Source organism: Ustilago hordei (assembly GCF_900519145.1).
Source record: "Ustilago hordei strain Uho2 genome assembly, contig: UHO2_contig_04, whole genome shotgun sequence".
NCBI classification, from domain to species: domain Eukaryota; kingdom Fungi; phylum Basidiomycota; class Ustilaginomycetes; order Ustilaginales; family Ustilaginaceae; genus Ustilago; species Ustilago hordei.
Window position 1 is genome coordinate 1,054,395 of NW_024545261.1, and position 16,444 is coordinate 1,070,838.

Below are 16,444 nucleotides of genomic sequence, written 5' to 3' on the forward strand. Positions count from 1 at the left end.
TTGAAAGTAACTCAACGACGGTTTATATATGAAAGCAGGGCACTTGTCAAAGAGTCGAAGAATCATGCACGGGCCTTAACGCTGTCCTGCGCAATTACACACTCGATTGTAAGCGTCCAGAAATATCTTGGCCTGGAAAACCTCCACTTCAGCCTCGCCGTTGCTGCCGTGTTCCGTGTTTGTTGCTTGCGTTTCGAAGAAGTTCTACCAGCAGCAGCATTGCCGATCCGAGCTCGATGTGACGGAATGGGCTTCAGTCACCACGATGACAAGCTCGTGAGACGCCGAGATGGCTTTTGCTTGTGTCAGTCCGTTGTGTAACGGAGCATGCGGATTCTTTCCCCGTCGCAAAGCTGTCGCTGTGAGAGTTGCTGCCGCCGGCAATGCATCTCTGCCCTCGTACTCTCTTCGACCCCGGGTCAGAAGGGATCGGATTCTTCGGACAATCTCAAAACTATGTGACACTGTGATGTGAGCTCCGAGGATCTCTGCCTGGCATCACGACGGATCAGTAACAGTCAAGCCGCCGGCGCGAGGAACAGTGAGGTTCTCGTATGGCATGAATGTCGGAGTGTGGTCTGAGTGATTCGAACGGTTTGTGATCTGCGGTGCATGCGAAAAGATATAGTTCTTCGAGCTGATCACCGTGGGATGTTGTCTCTATCCACCATGTGAACAAGAGTTTCCATGGGTACGAACGAAGTAGATGGTGTCGATCCACGGACGCCGACGGCGTGTACACGTTCTTCACTATCAAGAAAGTACATGGCCAAGTTTATCTGCAAATTTTATTGTGGTCCGAAAAAGTAAAATCACATGACCTTTAATTGAAGATATCGAGTTAATATACTCTGGCTCAGGCGTACGACTTCTTGAATGCTTATATTATTACTATAGAAGGGTGCGATCTTGAGAGCATATATATATATACCTTAGCGTCTCCTCCTGAGCACATCATACTGAGATGAGTCGTGCTCCTCCTGCCATGCCCCTGAGCTGTTGCCATGGCAACCCTTCATACGTTCTCCTATGCACACTATCTACTCGCGACCTCGCTTCATTGGTGTCTCGGGTAAACCTTCTGAGTCCGATTTGAATGCCGGCGAATCTTCAACTCCTTTTACTTCGCTCTAACATTTCCGCCAACCTCGCTCACTGTCGTTACTCATCACCCACGACCGTTGCTCAGATCCACGTCAACGCTCTCCTGTCCCTATTGTGATAGCACGCAATCCTCTGTATCACTTCATTCCACACACGCACACACTGGCCGTCGGGAGAGATATATATGTTTCTCATTGCTTTGTACTTATTTGCTCTTAACCTAATCGCAATTGCTATCCATTTCGCCGCTCTTCGCTTGTACATTCCTCAACAGCTCAAGCCTTTCTAGCATCCTCCTTTATCATATGAGCCGCCTTCTCACCAATAGCATAAACCGTCTGTACAATATGCGAACTAACATGGATCGGTACCACCGAAGCATCCGCAACTCTTACATTCTTAGTCCCGTACACCTTCAGCCTTGCATCCACCACACCGCCCTTCTCCCTTGGCATCATGGAACAGCTTCCGATCGGATGATACTCTGTCACGGACTGATCCTTGGTGAACTCTCTAAAGTCCTCATCTGAGTTGTACTGGCTCGGGTCGGGGTCCTGTCTAGCAACTGTGATCTCCTTGAGTGGGGAAGTATCGGTGACGGTTTGGCAATATCTGACGGCTTTCGAGAGGATTTCGAGATCTGCGTCTATGCTGAAGTAGTTAGCGTGGATCTTGGGCGGTTTGGTGGGGTCGGAGGAGGAGACGTGGATGTTGCCTCGGGAGAAGGGCTGTTGGAGACAAGCGAGGATAGAGTAGTATTCCTGGTTGTCTACAGGAGGGGATGCGGTGGAGAAGAAGCCTGGCGCGAAGATGAGCTCTGTGGATGGACATTTCTCGTCTTCCAGACGAGCTAGCTGCAGTCTGACTGTCTCTTGGACACCTTTGGAGTACTTACTCCAGTCGACATTGCAGACGTCGGCTTTGATCTTGGAGATTTCTTCGGGGGAGAGGTACTGAGAAAGGGGAACATAAGCGAACCCAGAGAAAGCAGAGGCAATGATACCTCGATCCTCTCCTTCACCATGATACTGCTCCATGGCAGCTTTGGCAAAGTCATCCTGTCGCATCTTATCCCAGGTGATGAAACCAGGTTTGAGCTTGAACGAGCTGGTGCAGTAGATGTGGTCTTGCACATTCTCTCCCACATCCAACTCTAGCTTCTGCTCGATACCTGCAGCCTTGAGCACCTCGGCCTTACCGACACCAGATAGCTCGAGTAAGTGGGGACTGTGGACGGTACCACCACTCACCACGATCTCTTTCTTCGCTTTGACAGTGTGCGTCTTGCCATCGACGATGAACTCTACCCCCGTTGCAACCAGATCCACATCCGCCGAGTTGGAATCAAAGACGATCTTGGACGCATGTGCACCAGTAATCACCTTCAAGTTCTCCCTATTTGCATTCGGAGCATAGTGCGCATTAGCACTGTACGAACGCACAGTCTTCTTCGTATCAATCGTCACCGGGCTCACCCAGAACCCACTATTGCTTCCACCCAAGCCATCTTGCACATTGGCCAGCCCTAGAGACTTGAGTGCGTCAAACCAAGGTTTCTGCGCCTCAGTATACCACTTGCTGTACGAAGTCTTGACCGGCCCATCCTTCCCATGCAACTCCTCATCGCACGTGGCAAGATTCGCCTTCTGCAACTCCGTACTCGGCTTTTCCAGCGTAGCACTTTTCCTAGCGAACTGTGCGAAATCGTCCCAACTCCACCCATCGTTGCCTAGCTTTCCGATGTCGTCGTACTCTCCCTTATATCCACGCTGCCAGACGAGGAAGTTCAAAGCGCTACTGCCGCCGAGAACTTTGCCTCGGGGCCAAGCGTACTTGCGTTCGTTGGAGTGCTGTTCAGGTTCAGTCTCGAGACACCAATCGTAATCGGGGTTCATGAGGGATTGTCCGATGAATGCGGGATAGTTGATTTTAGGGTCGTCAGGGCGCCAGAGACCGGCTTCGATGACTCCGACGGTGATGGAAGGGTCTTCAGAGAGACGGGTGGCGACGGTGAGACCAGCGGTGCCTCCGCCTATGATGACATAGTCGAACTCGGTAAAGGAGGTGGCTGAGACGCCGGTGTCGGTTGAGGGGGTTGCCATCGTATACAGAGGTCCAGCGTCTACTTCGAGGAGGCTTTGAGGGGATGTAGAGGTTATGGGATGAGAAGAGGGGCAAGATATCGTGAACTTTATATCCTGGAATTAAAGTGGCGCAGCGTTGGACGCAGGGAAGCTTTTAACGTGGCATGTTTGCTTTTCTTCTCGCAAGCTGGTATCCCGTTGCGCATGCCATTGTTCGCACAGATCAGCACCAGACACCAACACCAGCACCCACGCAGCGGTCCAAGGGTTGACAACCGTATCCGAAAGCCCGCCTTTGCGGCAGCTCAAGCCTCGGGTGGTCAAGCGAAAGGCCCCTTGCAGCTTGCGGCGCTGCGCATGATCGTGACAACCAACGACACAACAATGAGAAGGTGTGCACAATCGTTTGCTGGTGGGCGCACGAAAAGTTGTTGGACCCCTTGCAAGCTCGCATGTGTTTCAATTGACCCGAGAATTTAGAGCGCGGCGCCCCAAAGTGCCCACTTTTCGGGGTTCTTCTTACGCGCGCACGGACTCAACACCCGAGCAGAGCTTTCCAGACCGTGATATCCTCTTATCCTCTCAGGCCCGTTACTTCCTCGCCTTCTGGCGGTGGGCTGTCATTGTAGCGGACAACAGCTCACAAGACATGGTTCCACACAAGACGCTGACTGATGTTCGAATGGGCTGGCTTTGGTAGGTGCAACACTGATGAAGCTGTCACCACACATGCAACTCTTCGACCTCTATGAGATTCACTTTTGGCGTTGAGAATCATACAACAGAGCGGCATCCATCAGCACCTGTGCTCCAATAGCACTGCAAAACCAAACAACACAATGGTTCTCGATGTCAGCTTTTCCCTCTCTCTATCCACTACACCCGCACCATCTTGACAGCACTTACCAATCTTCCGGGGAGCTATACTCCCTAGGGTTATGCGACACCCCATCCTTGCTCGTAATAAAGATCATCGATGATGGGCACCTCTTACTTGTTGAGCAAGTATCGTGTCCTGCACCGCTATAGATGTCTTTTCCTTGATCAGCTCCGTAAATGGCCTCGACTGCTTTGCGGACACAGGCGATGCAGTCGCGATGGAAAGTGATTGCCGGGCTGTTGAATGTTTCTGTCCATTCGAGTTGACAGCCCTTTTCGCTTTCTTGTGAGGCAATGCAGTGAGCGGCGGATTCAATGGCGAAACAGAGAGAGGCGAGCTTCTCCGTGGAAGGGTGTCGGATGTCGAGTGTGAAGAATACTTGACCGGGTACTGTGTTGACGCTTCCTGGTGTCAAACGCAGGATTCCCTATCACATTAGAAATATAGATGGAGACGGTGGTGGTTAGATGAAGATTCATGCAAGTAAAGCGGGGAGGATTGAGGAGGTACTTACGGTAGAAGCCAAACCCTGATGTTCCTTCGCAATACGATTACTCTCAACAATGATCCTAGACGCACAAAGCATAGCATCCGACCTAGTCTCAAACGGAGTAGAACCAGTATGGCAATCCCTACCCCCAACATTCACATTGAACCACTTATACGCCTGTCCCCCCTGCACAATCCCTACCTTCTTCCCTGTCTCTTCCAAAATCGGTCCTTGTTCAATATGCAATTCGAAATGAGCAGCTAACGGCATTGCTTCGTGCGAACACTTTGTTTCTCCCAAGAACCCGATCCTCTCCAACTCTGACTTCATTGTCAAGCTCGAATCCTTCACATCCTGCAACCCCCAGGCTTTCTCCAGTGGAACATCTCCACACCATACACCAGACCCAACGATTGACTGGGGGAATCGCGCGCCTTCTTCGTTCGTCCAATTCACCAATGCAACGGGGTATTCAGTCTGAATATCATGATCGTTTAGGGTGCGAAGAGCTTCGAGACCTGCCATTATGCCCAAGATGCCATCGTATCTACCGCCGGTGGGTTGCGTGTCGAGATGGCTTCCCATAGCGGTAGGGTGACCAATGGACTTGCCGGGTCGGATGAGGAACATGTTTCCCATTTGGTCAACGGTGACGGAGCATCCGAGCTTTTGTGCTTCGTCGGAGAGCCATCGACGGGCGGTAGCGTCATTCTCGTCGAGGGTAAGGCGTTCCATTCCAGTCTCGTGGGGTCCGGGGCCATGGCAGTGGGAGGAACCCCACTCGCAGGTCTCGTGGAGTGTTTTCATCATTCGATCCGGGTTGATGCGGAGTGTGCCGGGTGTGTACCATCGGATGGCGGTGCGGGGTGCTGCTTGGCGAGCGAGTCCGAGTGCCGGTCGATAGAGTGAGCTGGTTAGTGGCCTTGCGATCATCCTGAAGAGATCTCTGCTGTGTTGATGGTGGAACTGCGAAGGCGGCTCTCTTGCAGATTGGAACGGTGCAAGGCTTGAGTGCGGGGAAGATTGTCAAAAGCGCCTTGTTGGACACCGAACAATCCGCCGCTGAAACAAAATGTTAGGTTTCGAAAAAGGTTGGCTTTAGTCCGTGTTCCGAGGCAAAATTTGGAATTTCTTAGACTCCACCTCTTCTCTTGGGTTTTCTAAGTTGTGAACCCTCTCGATTCGGAAGCTGTCTTTTTCACACTCCTCTGTCCTCCTTCAGAAACCCCATCGGTAACATCGCATCAGCAAAGATGAGCTCAAAAGTAAAGTCAAAGGGCAGAAAGCGCTCTCCATCGCCCTCAGTCTCATCCGAAGCTTCGTCCTCCTCCAGCTCGTCTTCAGAGGCTTCGTCCAGCCGATTCCCGATGCAGGTTACCAACATGGAAGACACATCATCCACCGACTCCCGTAGCGACGAGGCCGGCGAAGAGGAAGAAGTCAGTGACGAGATCGACAGCATCTCCTCTTCTTCTCCTCCACAACCACAAATCGACCTAACCAAAGCAAAGACAAAACTTCATCACGTAGCCAAAACCCTCCGTGCCACCGCCAAAAAGACTAAAACCTTTGAAGTGCAGAAACAGGTCAAAAAACTCAAAGGCCTCCAAAAGAAACCTTCTCTCGCCGAACAAGCCACACTTGCCGAACAGGAGCTGGACGCCCTCAAATGTATCGATATCACCCTGTTAGCGGGTCGTGCGTTGGTGACTAAGATGGTCAAAGCGAAAATTTTGCCTCGCCCAGCAGAGCTCCAAGGGGGTGTGGAGGAGGGGGAATTTGTGTATTTGGAGATGGTGAAAGAGGAGGAACTGCTGGGGGAGGCAGTACTGAGTGATCCGGTGGTGACAGATGGCGATAGGGCGTTAGAGAGGGCGAAGGCGAAGATTACGAGTAGTAAAGTGTTGGCGGATGAAGTTGGGAGGTTTGTGGACAAGTTGAGAAGGTTGGTTGGGCTTGAGGCTATAGGTGGAAGGAAGGAGGAGCTTGAGATGAAGGAGGAGGAGAAGGAGGAGGAGGAGAGAAAATGGTCTGGTTCGGAAGAGGAGGAGGAGAGAAAATGGTCTGGTTCGGAAGAGGAGGAGGATGATTCTGATGATGAGACTCGCCGTCGCCTACCACTTGTCGAAGGCTATGATGAGGAAGAGAAGGAAGATGTAGGTGAAGAAGAACTGATGAGAATTGGAAAGGAAAAGATGAAAGCATTGGGCGACCTTTCTCAGTGGGATGATATGATCGGATCCGACTCTGCTGCCGAGTCCGGTTTCGAATCTGACAATGAGGAAGGGCCAACACAGCGTCGCACGAGCAAGTCCAAGCATCAGTCTGAAGACTCTGATGCATCCGAATCAGAAGACGACTCCAGCTCCGATTCAGAGGACGACTCAGACTCAGATTCGGACGCTTCATCCGCATCCTCCTCCTCTTCCATCAGCGACCGACCGCGAAAACGCAAATCCAAAACTTCAACCTCAGACCGTTCCTCCAAGAAATCCAAGTCCTCCTCCGCAAATTCCACCTTGCTCCCCTCCCTCTCCACCGGCTTCCTCGCCGGCCGCAGCGACGACGAATGGTCCGACGCCGAAGCCGATCTCGCCGATCGCGATCTATCCGAACTCAAATCCGGTAGCAAAAAAGAACGCAGAAATCGCATGGGTCAACGAGCACGCAAAGCTCTCTACGAAAAGAAATACGGCAAGAACGCAAACCATATCAAGATGCGCGAAAAGCAGAAAGCTGTCAAACGTGAACGCAGTTCAACTCGTGCATCGGGGGTCAGGGGAGGAGGTGGGGATGGGAATGGAAGACAAAGACCACCTGCATTCCAGGCGCCGGCGAAGAGAGACGGTGGATGGGGTGGACCTGTTGCTCCGCTTCCTAAGCAGGCGAAACGACCTTTCGTGCCCAGAGCCGAACCAATTTCCGCGCCACCGGCATCAGCAGGGGCGACACAGAGTGGAGTGAAAGTGAACCGTGGCGCAAAGGCAGGAGGGGAGAACAAGACGCAGGAAATGCATCCTTCTTGGATCGCAAAGCAGAAACAGAAGGAACTTATGACCCAAGTCAAGCCACAGGGAAAGAAGGTCGTTTTCGACTAGTCTCTACTCCTCTTCACTATCGCAATCATACTTTCACAGAGCTATCACACAACCTTAATGAAGAGCGAGACAGAGTGACCTTGTATCATTTGAGAATCCATGATTAGGAGCACTAGGATCGTCGCTCAGCAACCTTGATCAGATCCGCAACGACACCCATAGCAGTAACGTCGGCACCAGCACCCGAACCTTGAACGAGTAATGGACGAGCCGAGTAACGCTTGGTGTGGAAGGCGATGATGTTGTCCGATCCCGAAAGAGAGGATGCGAAGGGATGCGAGACGGGGTATCTGCATTCACAAATAATAAAGGCTGATATATGTTAGTACTTCTGAAACCAAGCCAGCTGCAAGGGATGATTGGAAGGTGCGTGGTACTTACGTCTCGAGCGAAGCCTTAATTTCCTTCTTCTTCACGTCGATGACACCGACGTATCGGAGCACGCTACCTTTGTCGAAAGCTTCCTTGTTGAGCTTGTCATAGTCACCGTCGAAATCTGGAAGACGCTTAACGTATTCTTCACCCGACGCGACATCTGCTAGTGGTGCGGGAGTGAGAGAGTGAGTTGGCACCGAGAGGTATCCCTGTGGCAGAGCATCTTTGAGTTCGGGCACGAGTCTCGACAAGATCGCCAATTTCCTAGCGACATCCGACCCATTCAAATCATCATTGGGGTGAGGCTCGGTGTATCCGTTCTCCTTGGCGAACTTGACAATGTCCGAAAACTTGTTATCACCTCCCTTGGGAGTTGAGAACTCGTTAAAGATGTAAGAGAGTGTTCCTGAGAAGACGCCTTCGATCTTCGTAATCTTGTCACCGGTGTTCACCAGGTCGACGAGGGAAGAAATGATGGGTAGACCAGCACCAACAGTTGACTCCTGGTAGACAAGTGGACCCTTGCTTCCGGCAACATCGTTCGACTTGTACTTGAGAATATCATTGTACAGTTCGATAGGGCCGGAAAAGGCTTTCTTGTTAGGAGTGACGACCGAGAGACCTGCGGCGAGGAAGTGAGGGTAAAAGGCGGCGACTTTTTCGTCGGAGGTGTTGTCGACTACTGCGGTGTGACGGCCAGAGTCGCGGGTGATCTTTTGGAGTTCCAGGACGAGGTCGGGGAGTGCAAGGGCGGAAGTGGAACTGTTGGCGAGAAGAGACTTCCAGTCAGCAGAACCAGCGAGGGAGAGAGGGGAGGTGGGAGTACTGAGGAGGGTCTTCTTGCTGTTCTGGAGTGCAACGATGTGGAGTTTGGAAGAAAGACCAGCGACGGTGGTGAGTTGCTGGATGACGGAGGTGCCGACCAGACCGACGCCGATGATGGCTACGTTGATTCCTTGGGTGCTCGACATGGTTGCTTTTCAGAAGATGGTAGAGTGTGGTGGTGATGACGATGGTGCGATGATGCATTCAGAAAGTGTTGATCTCTGCTTCCGAGTCACTTGTTCAAGTTCTTCTTGCATGATGTGCTTTTTGAAGCTTGCAAGTGTTTGGGCTGGCTTGTGCAACAGTGAAAGGTGAGAACTTCGTATCGCACGAGACACGACGGAAACAGGGCCAAGGCGAAGGCGAAGAAGGAGGTGGAGTTTTGGCTCTTTTTTTCGAGACGTGTTACCGCTCTAAAAGCCGAAAATACGAAGGTGCCTGACATAATGTTGTTGAAGATTACGATCCAGTGACGACGCTAAGAGGTGACGCAAAGACGATGAGATCGGAGATCGGGGATAACCGATCCTTAACAGGATCGGGTACAACCAAGTCCCACTCGTTGTCAGGCTAGGTCATTAACTATAGAGACTCCCACATTTGGCATGTACCACACTTTTGTATATATATTGAGCAGGGAGTGCTAGGCTCTTGCCATGGTCACTCAGTCAATTGAGTATATTTGTTCTGTTCATAAACTAGCAGCGACATCATACTTAGACTCTCCTTGATTGCCAGTATCAGGACCGAAATGACTCCAGTTTCTAACAGGTTATGAGCCCAATAAGCTGATACACTACCGATACACTATCAACAACAATAGCAGATACACTACCAAATCAAAAATTTGATATCAACAAGAGGTTTCACTATCAACATGTTGAACCCTGACTACTCATCATACAAACACTTCATCTGGGTGATCGAGGAGCTCCTCCCTCACCTTCCAGACATAGTACAAAACCATTATCATCAATTGATCAATGAAAATACCTATGGTACACCAAAAGAACCAAAGGCTGGACTGATCTTTAAATACACCAGAAAGACAAATGCCAAGCAAGTAGTGACACCCCTCACTATCATGATTGAGTGTGTTGCTGCACTCTACCATGCAATGCATGTTCTTGGCCCCTTTCATAGCCACTTTGAGCTCGAATGGCAAATGAGAACATGTGTGACATTGTTCATTGGCAATGAGAAGGATGCAACCTGCATCCTCCACTTCATGACTGAGGATCCAAGGTGGTTTGAATTGGAAGCTGCTGCTCTGGAATGGGAGTTCAATGTGACATCATCCAAAGGGGGAAATGTCATACAGGACTCAATGACAGACAAAGCTTCTGATCTGGAAGAGGAGCTCAACACAGCATCGTCCAAAGGGGGAAATGTCGTGCAGGACTCAATGATGGACGAAGCTTCTGATCTGGAAGAGCTGGACATGGCATTGTCTGAGGGGGGAAATGTCATGCAGATCTCAAAGATGGATGAAGCCTCTGATGTAGCATTGACCACAATGAGCAAGCTGGATGTCACTCTGACCACAAGAGAGTTCATATTCAATCTGACTGCTGCAGCAGGTGATGGTCTCATCATCACTGGTCCAAGCTTTGTCAATGCTGTGGCTGCTCATCATGGACTCCACACCTCATTGTCAACTGTCTCCCATCCCACTAGCATAGACATGAGGTTCAACATCAAGATCAATGACAAGCAACCTCTCCCCAAGCCACTGGATGCACTCACAATGGATGGCGACAAACTCAATGCTGGCGACTACACCAGCTATGACAAAGGAACTGCAAACACATCGGTCGAGGGTCACGCACAGACCATCCAGACCATTGTCATGGGACCAGAGGCGCAGGAAGCAAGAAGACGGAAGTCATATGAAGAGGAGCACAGGAATCGAAGGATCGGGCTATGCGAGAGCCTAAGGCAGAGTTCACTGAGATCAGTAGTAGGAATGATTCTATGGCATAATCCACTGGGATCAACAGGAACAAGGTCAGTATCACAGAATACAGTGGGAAAGGTAATACCCCATCAGGTATGACACATCACATGGGGATCAGCTTGAGAGGATGCCTTTATTGCTGATGCGGCGAGAGGAGGTCACCAAACAAGGAGGGGACACCATCAGATGAGGTAGGGGCACTACAAGGATGAAACCAGCAAAGGAAGGTGGGTGCCCAAGACAAGGAGGTGATGAAAGGGTGCAAGTCACCACCCAGATGAAGTGGGACTGGCCCCTGATGGAGATGAGGCAGCAAGAGGCCCATCCATCCAGAGGAAGTGAGGGAGCAGTGCCAATGAGTGGCACCACAGGATGGACAGGGAGCATAGGAGGACCAAGGAGGAGGAGCAGTGTCATGGGTGACACTGCAAGAGAGGTATATAACCATGGTCTCAGTCCTAGCAAGTGAGTGGATCACCATCCACTCTACACCATACAATACTAGTTATAGCTTTTCACATAAGTATACATTAGTATTCAGTCAGCAAGTTGCAATCTCAATAGATTGCTTCCATCATAGTGCATGTGTTGTATCACTGCTCACTGACAACCAAAGGCAGTTCATAGAAACCTGTGGTCTGGATAATGATAGAACCAAAGGCAGTCATCTGCTGCAGTCCAGGGATCACCTCAAGCATTCAGTCAACACACTGGACACTTGTGTTGGTGACAACAACAATCTCAATCACACCAGACCTTGGTGTTAGTACCAGTTCATATCAGTTATTGATTGTGCTGTGCTACCTCTGGATGGAGTGTCCACAGCAGTTAGTTGAAACCTGCAATAGCTAAACCATTACTGCATCTTTGAGCAAGAAAAGTGATAGAGACATCTCTACTACATACCTTGCCAAGAATCGTAATACCACAAGCATTGTCACATATCTCGACAGGATTCGTAATAGACACGGTTCTATTACAGATATCAGGTTTTGGGCATGTGACCTCTGACAACCATCAAGAACCCTGCGCGCAGCAAAGCACACGATAGCATTGCTGGTAACGATCAAAGGGGCGACTACAACAGCTACGGCGAGGAATGTGCACCCATCTTGCCTTGCTCTTACGGTGATCGGCATTTCCCTAACAACAATGGTGGATACTGGGTGACCAACACTGCTAATGGCAGCGTGCAGACCTTTATCAACCATTGTGAATGGCAACAAATCGAGCGCGATGCTTGGCGATGCCATTACATCAAGAACACGTATGATGCAAGGAAGTCCACGACAAACAAAGCGCTTTGCAGCGCTCATGAGGCGTATGGCGACGACAAGGTGGATCTCCACCTCTACACTGACGTCGCCACCATGGACAAACCCTGCGAGCCCCGTCTCCAAACGATAATCAGAGGAGCCTTCAAGACCCTTGGACAACAGATCCGTCACAGTGAGGATCAGCTCCGCCTCACTGCCGAAGGTGGACCCATTGGCGCTTGGCATGCCTCCTCAACCTCATCTAAGACGCCGCATCCAGCAACAGACAACTGCGCTCGTCACATCTCCTCCCAGCATACTCTTACAGCCAGCACAGGGAAACAGTACATCGCCGATGACTTTGCTTCACGAGGTTTCCGTTCACTCGGCATTGCCATGAACACTGATGGTCAGTGGAAGCTCCTTGGTCTCCTCCCCGTGTTCAACCCAGAGCAGCAAGAGCAAGGTGCTGTAGAAGTGCACCTTAGCTCATCAGTGCATGCCTTGCAGGAGGGGGAACCGATGTACATTACCATCGACCACGTTCCTGCACCTCTCATCGGCGTTTTTGTCTTGCTCACGACCACCGCAATTGGCAGCGAACAAGTGCGCCAAGGCATTGTAGGCGAGGATGGCATCAAGCCATATGAAGTGCTTGCACTCTTCATCTCTCTCATCAAGAAGCTGGTCAAGTGGCAATCGACCCATGACGACAACCCGCCAACCAGCAAGGATCGTGATGCATTCCTCAAACTGCAAAACGTGTACAGAACAAGGACGCTGCAAGACTTCGCGCAGTTCAAGCAGCTTGTTGGAGAGACCTGCAAGTCGGCCAGTGTAGAAGGCAAGATTGCCAAAGATAAGATCGAAGCGCTTGTCAAGCATGCAGGACACCTCAAGCCAACTCGCGGACGCAGCAAGATGTGTTGCCCCAGCACCCAAGTGTTCACAGTCAGTAGCCACCACCTCGACCGCGTTCAACCAGCGCTCGATTCCAGTCTGGCTTCGTACGGCTCTGTGGTCCCCAGCATATCTTCACTTGAACGAACCTCCATGCGCAGCGATATTTGGAGCCGCAACTGCATAGGTCACGAAGCATCTGCTACAACCAACAGAAGGAACCAGTCTGGAGACAACACGCACTCCATTTGTATGCTGCCCCTTCGCTGTGCAGTAGTCCTCTCAGCCCTGCGGAGCTCGTCTGCCGCTCAGCGCTCTCCCCTCGTTGCTGTAAGCGGTCGCGCGCCTGAAACCAGGTTGGGTGTTTCTGATTGGTTTCGGTGAGATCAATTGAGTAAGATCTACTTGGTATGTTTTGACTGGAAGTAACCAGACAACTTTGTTCTGGTAGGTCTTGGCTGACCACCTTGAACACTCTGTTCAGAGGTTGCACAGCACATCTGTTATTCCCTGGAGAGAGAGTAATACACTCTCCTATACAGTACAAGTGTTCATAGTACTGTTGCTAATGCTCTTAACATCATCTGGACCACAATATGCCTATTGCCTACAGAGGACAGGAGTTACTGGACTGCTGGTGTTGGACACTGCCTACAATAACTGACTGGACTGCAGATGTTGAGCAACACCACCTACAGTGATGAACTGGACCACAGGTGTTGAGGAACACTGTCTACAGTTGACATCCAATGGTGATACAACACACATGTTTGAGATGTTGTTGCAAAGCTATGCTATTGCAATGATATGAGTCAAGTAAAGAGTAGTAAGATAAAGAGTAGAGTGGATGAGGATCCACTCATATGTTATGGTGAATTGGGAGTATTTATGTGTTTGCTCAATGTCACCTGTGACACCTCTCCTGCTCCTTCTGAGGAGGGTTTTTGTCATGGGCCTGGATGCTCAAGAAGCAGGAGGGTCACTGGTTCATATGGAAGGAGCACAGGTATCGAAGACCTAGTCGATACCAGTAGAGAGCATGGTCGTAGTGTAGTCTCTATGGAGACCATGGACTCCTATGGATTCACATGCAAAGGAGAACCGAGCCACATACAAGGAGGACCAAGCTCAAGGAGCAGGCACAGCCACGAGGAGGACCAAGCTCAAGGAGCATGCAGATGGTTACCACTCAGGGGCTCGAGAGACAGGAAGTCGACACAGGTCATGAGGAGGAGGAGCAGTGTCGAAGGAGTCAACACCACTCAAGAGGAACAGGGGTGCCAAGCAGGAGAGGCCCCTGAGCAGTACTCGATGAAGAAAGTACTCTCTGGAGAGAGAGAGCAGGAGCAGCATCGCTGGCGATGCTGTGAAGAGGTATATAACCATGCTTTCTCATCATCATAGGTCGAGTGGATCCCCATCCACTCTACTCACCATAACTAGTTATCACTTCAGCATAAGTATACATTAGTTTCAGTCAGCATAGCAGCAATCTATCAAGGTTGCTCCTCATCGTAGTGTGTGTGTTGTATCACCACTACCTGACGTCCGAAGGCGCCCATAGCAGGTTAGCGGTCCGGATATAGATAGAACCGAAGGCAGTAGTCCACTGCGGTCCGGGGATCACTTCAAAGCATCAAGTCAACACACTGGACACTCGTGTTGACGCCACCAACCTTATCACCAACACCATCAACCTCATTATCATCGACATCACCAATCTCATCACCAACACCATCAACCTCATCATCATCAACACCCACACCAGACCTTGGTGTCATCATAACATTGATATTGATCGTGCCGAGCTACCCCTGAACGGAGTGTCCACAGAGGTCAGCCGAAACCTACGATAGTATATACAACGAACGCCACCTGCTGTCACTGCACAACTTGATAGTCACCAATACCGAGACAATAGCTGTCACACAGTTTAATAGTCACCGAGTATCTCGACAGACCGACCTGGGTTTCAGGCGCGAGACCCCTGACATTAGAGTGGATCGTTCAAGCAGCTCCTCACGATCACCATGACGGACCCAGACCTCAACAATAAGCTCGATAGACTACTCACTCTATTGGAAGCACAGCTAGAGCTTACCAGACAGGGTCATCGAGAGGAACGATTACAACGAGCTCAACTGAGCAGGGAGGAGACAATGGACCTCTCTCACTCAGAAGACCAAGCAGGAGGAGGAGATGAGTCTATGATAGGAGACCCACATACTCCTACTCCAGCTCCACGACCAAGACGATCAGTCTCATTCAACCTGGATGAGCAGGAGGACATCAACTACGAGAAGTATGCTTCACCTACTGGGCCAAGATATGTCAAGACTAAGCTGGACCCCTACAGCAGGACTAGGACGGACCCTTACCCCCTGGACCACGAGGAGGATACCAGCATCATGGCAGAACTTAACCGGTCAAAGCCCATTGCCACCCCCTTTCCAAAGTTCAATCCCCGAGACATGGAGATCTTCATTCTAGAAGCCGAAGCATGGTTTAAGTTCAACCAGGTGTATGAGCAGTCTAGGATGATCAATCACATGGGTGCTCAACTGGAAGGGACAGCAAGAGAGTGGTGGACCTCCAAGCTCCGTATTGATAGAGCTAGAGAAGGAAGGTTGTTCAATGATTGGCACTACTTCACAGATCGACTGTCAGAGCAGTTCAACCCACGCAATGCTAGGATGGAGGCATACAACAAGCTGTTGGCTCTCAGACTCACAAGTGATGCTCCTGGTGCCGCCACACGTCATGTAGAGCGGTTCAGAGACTTGGAAGGACAGGTCAACCTAGATGACAATGAGCTAGTGATTGATCTCTTCAGGGGTAGTCTCACTCGTAGCATACAGGAGAAGTTCGAGAGGAATCCACCTGGGAAGAGATGGGAGTGGTATCGAGAGGTCGAGGAGATCGATCGACAGAGGATGCTACTACAGCAGTCCTCGGCTAGACACTCACTTCCAAATGCCACGTCACCTCCACTAAGAACTGGGTCTCGGCCAAATCAAAGTTCAATCCCCATCCGACAACCCACTCAACCTTATCCAGCTCGATCACCATCACAAGCAGCTATACAAAACCTAAACCGACCCCTTCCTCATCATCCCACCCAACCTTCGAAGCAAGGAAGCCCTGCTCCATCAGGTATCAACACCTGTCATGTATGCAAAGGTATTGGCCATTGGGCCAGAGACTGCCCCAGCAGGAGGGTAGACCCTCTTAGCTCTCGACCCATGGGACCAAAGGTTATGGTCACCACAGCAGACCCCTTCGAGGAGGCCACCGACTCAGGAGATGGCCACACAGGCAGCACTGAGACGGGTGACCCCGAGGCCATGGACCTCAGCTCATACCAGCAACCCATGGACCCCGATCACGAGGAGGAGCACAATGATGATGACGACGAGGGAAACGTCAGTGGGGTGATGCACTGATGGCATGCATTGCTCTACAAACCTCCTCGCCA

General features: G+C 50.8%; 5 protein-coding genes across 5 annotated transcripts; 2 read left to right on the forward strand and 3 right to left on the reverse strand.

The window, feature by feature from the left end:
- Positions 1–1,379: 1,379 nt before the first annotated feature.
- Positions 1,380–3,206, reverse strand: UHO2_02708 (uncharacterized protein; the record flags this gene model as incomplete). The annotated part of the gene is made up of 1 exon (XM_041555496.1): positions 1,380–3,206. The coding sequence occupies one exon, from the start codon at positions 3,204–3,206 to the stop codon at positions 1,380–1,382; it is 1,827 nt and encodes a 608-aa protein (XP_041411430.1).
- Positions 3,207–3,943: 737 nt separating this feature from the next.
- On the reverse strand, positions 3,944–5,491 carry UHO2_02709 (uncharacterized protein; the record flags this gene model as incomplete). The annotated part of the gene is made up of 3 exons (XM_041555497.1): positions 3,944–4,007; positions 4,095–4,495; positions 4,583–5,491. The coding sequence occupies 3 exons, from the start codon at positions 5,489–5,491 to the stop codon at positions 3,944–3,946; spliced, it is 1,374 nt and encodes a 457-aa protein (XP_041411431.1).
- Positions 5,492–5,811: 320 nt separating this feature from the next.
- Positions 5,812–7,656, forward strand: UHO2_02710 (uncharacterized protein; the record flags this gene model as incomplete). Its single annotated transcript, XM_041555498.1, has 1 exon — positions 5,812–7,656. The coding sequence occupies one exon, from the start codon at positions 5,812–5,814 to the stop codon at positions 7,654–7,656; it is 1,845 nt and encodes a 614-aa protein (XP_041411432.1).
- A 112-nt stretch (positions 7,657–7,768) lies between these two features.
- On the reverse strand, positions 7,769–9,002 carry UHO2_02711 (putative HOM6 - homoserine dehydrogenase; the record flags this gene model as incomplete). Its single annotated transcript, XM_041555499.1, has 2 exons — positions 7,769–7,946; positions 8,038–9,002. The coding sequence occupies 2 exons, from the start codon at positions 9,000–9,002 to the stop codon at positions 7,769–7,771; spliced, it is 1,143 nt and encodes a 380-aa protein (XP_041411433.1).
- A 3,181-nt stretch (positions 9,003–12,183) lies between these two features.
- UHO2_02712 (uncharacterized protein) lies at positions 12,184–13,353 on the forward strand (the record flags this gene model as incomplete). Its single annotated transcript, XM_041555500.1, has 1 exon — positions 12,184–13,353. One exon carries the CDS (start codon positions 12,184–12,186, stop codon positions 13,351–13,353), a length of 1,170 nt encoding a protein of 389 aa, XP_041411434.1.
- Positions 13,354–16,444: the final 3,091 nt, after the last annotated feature.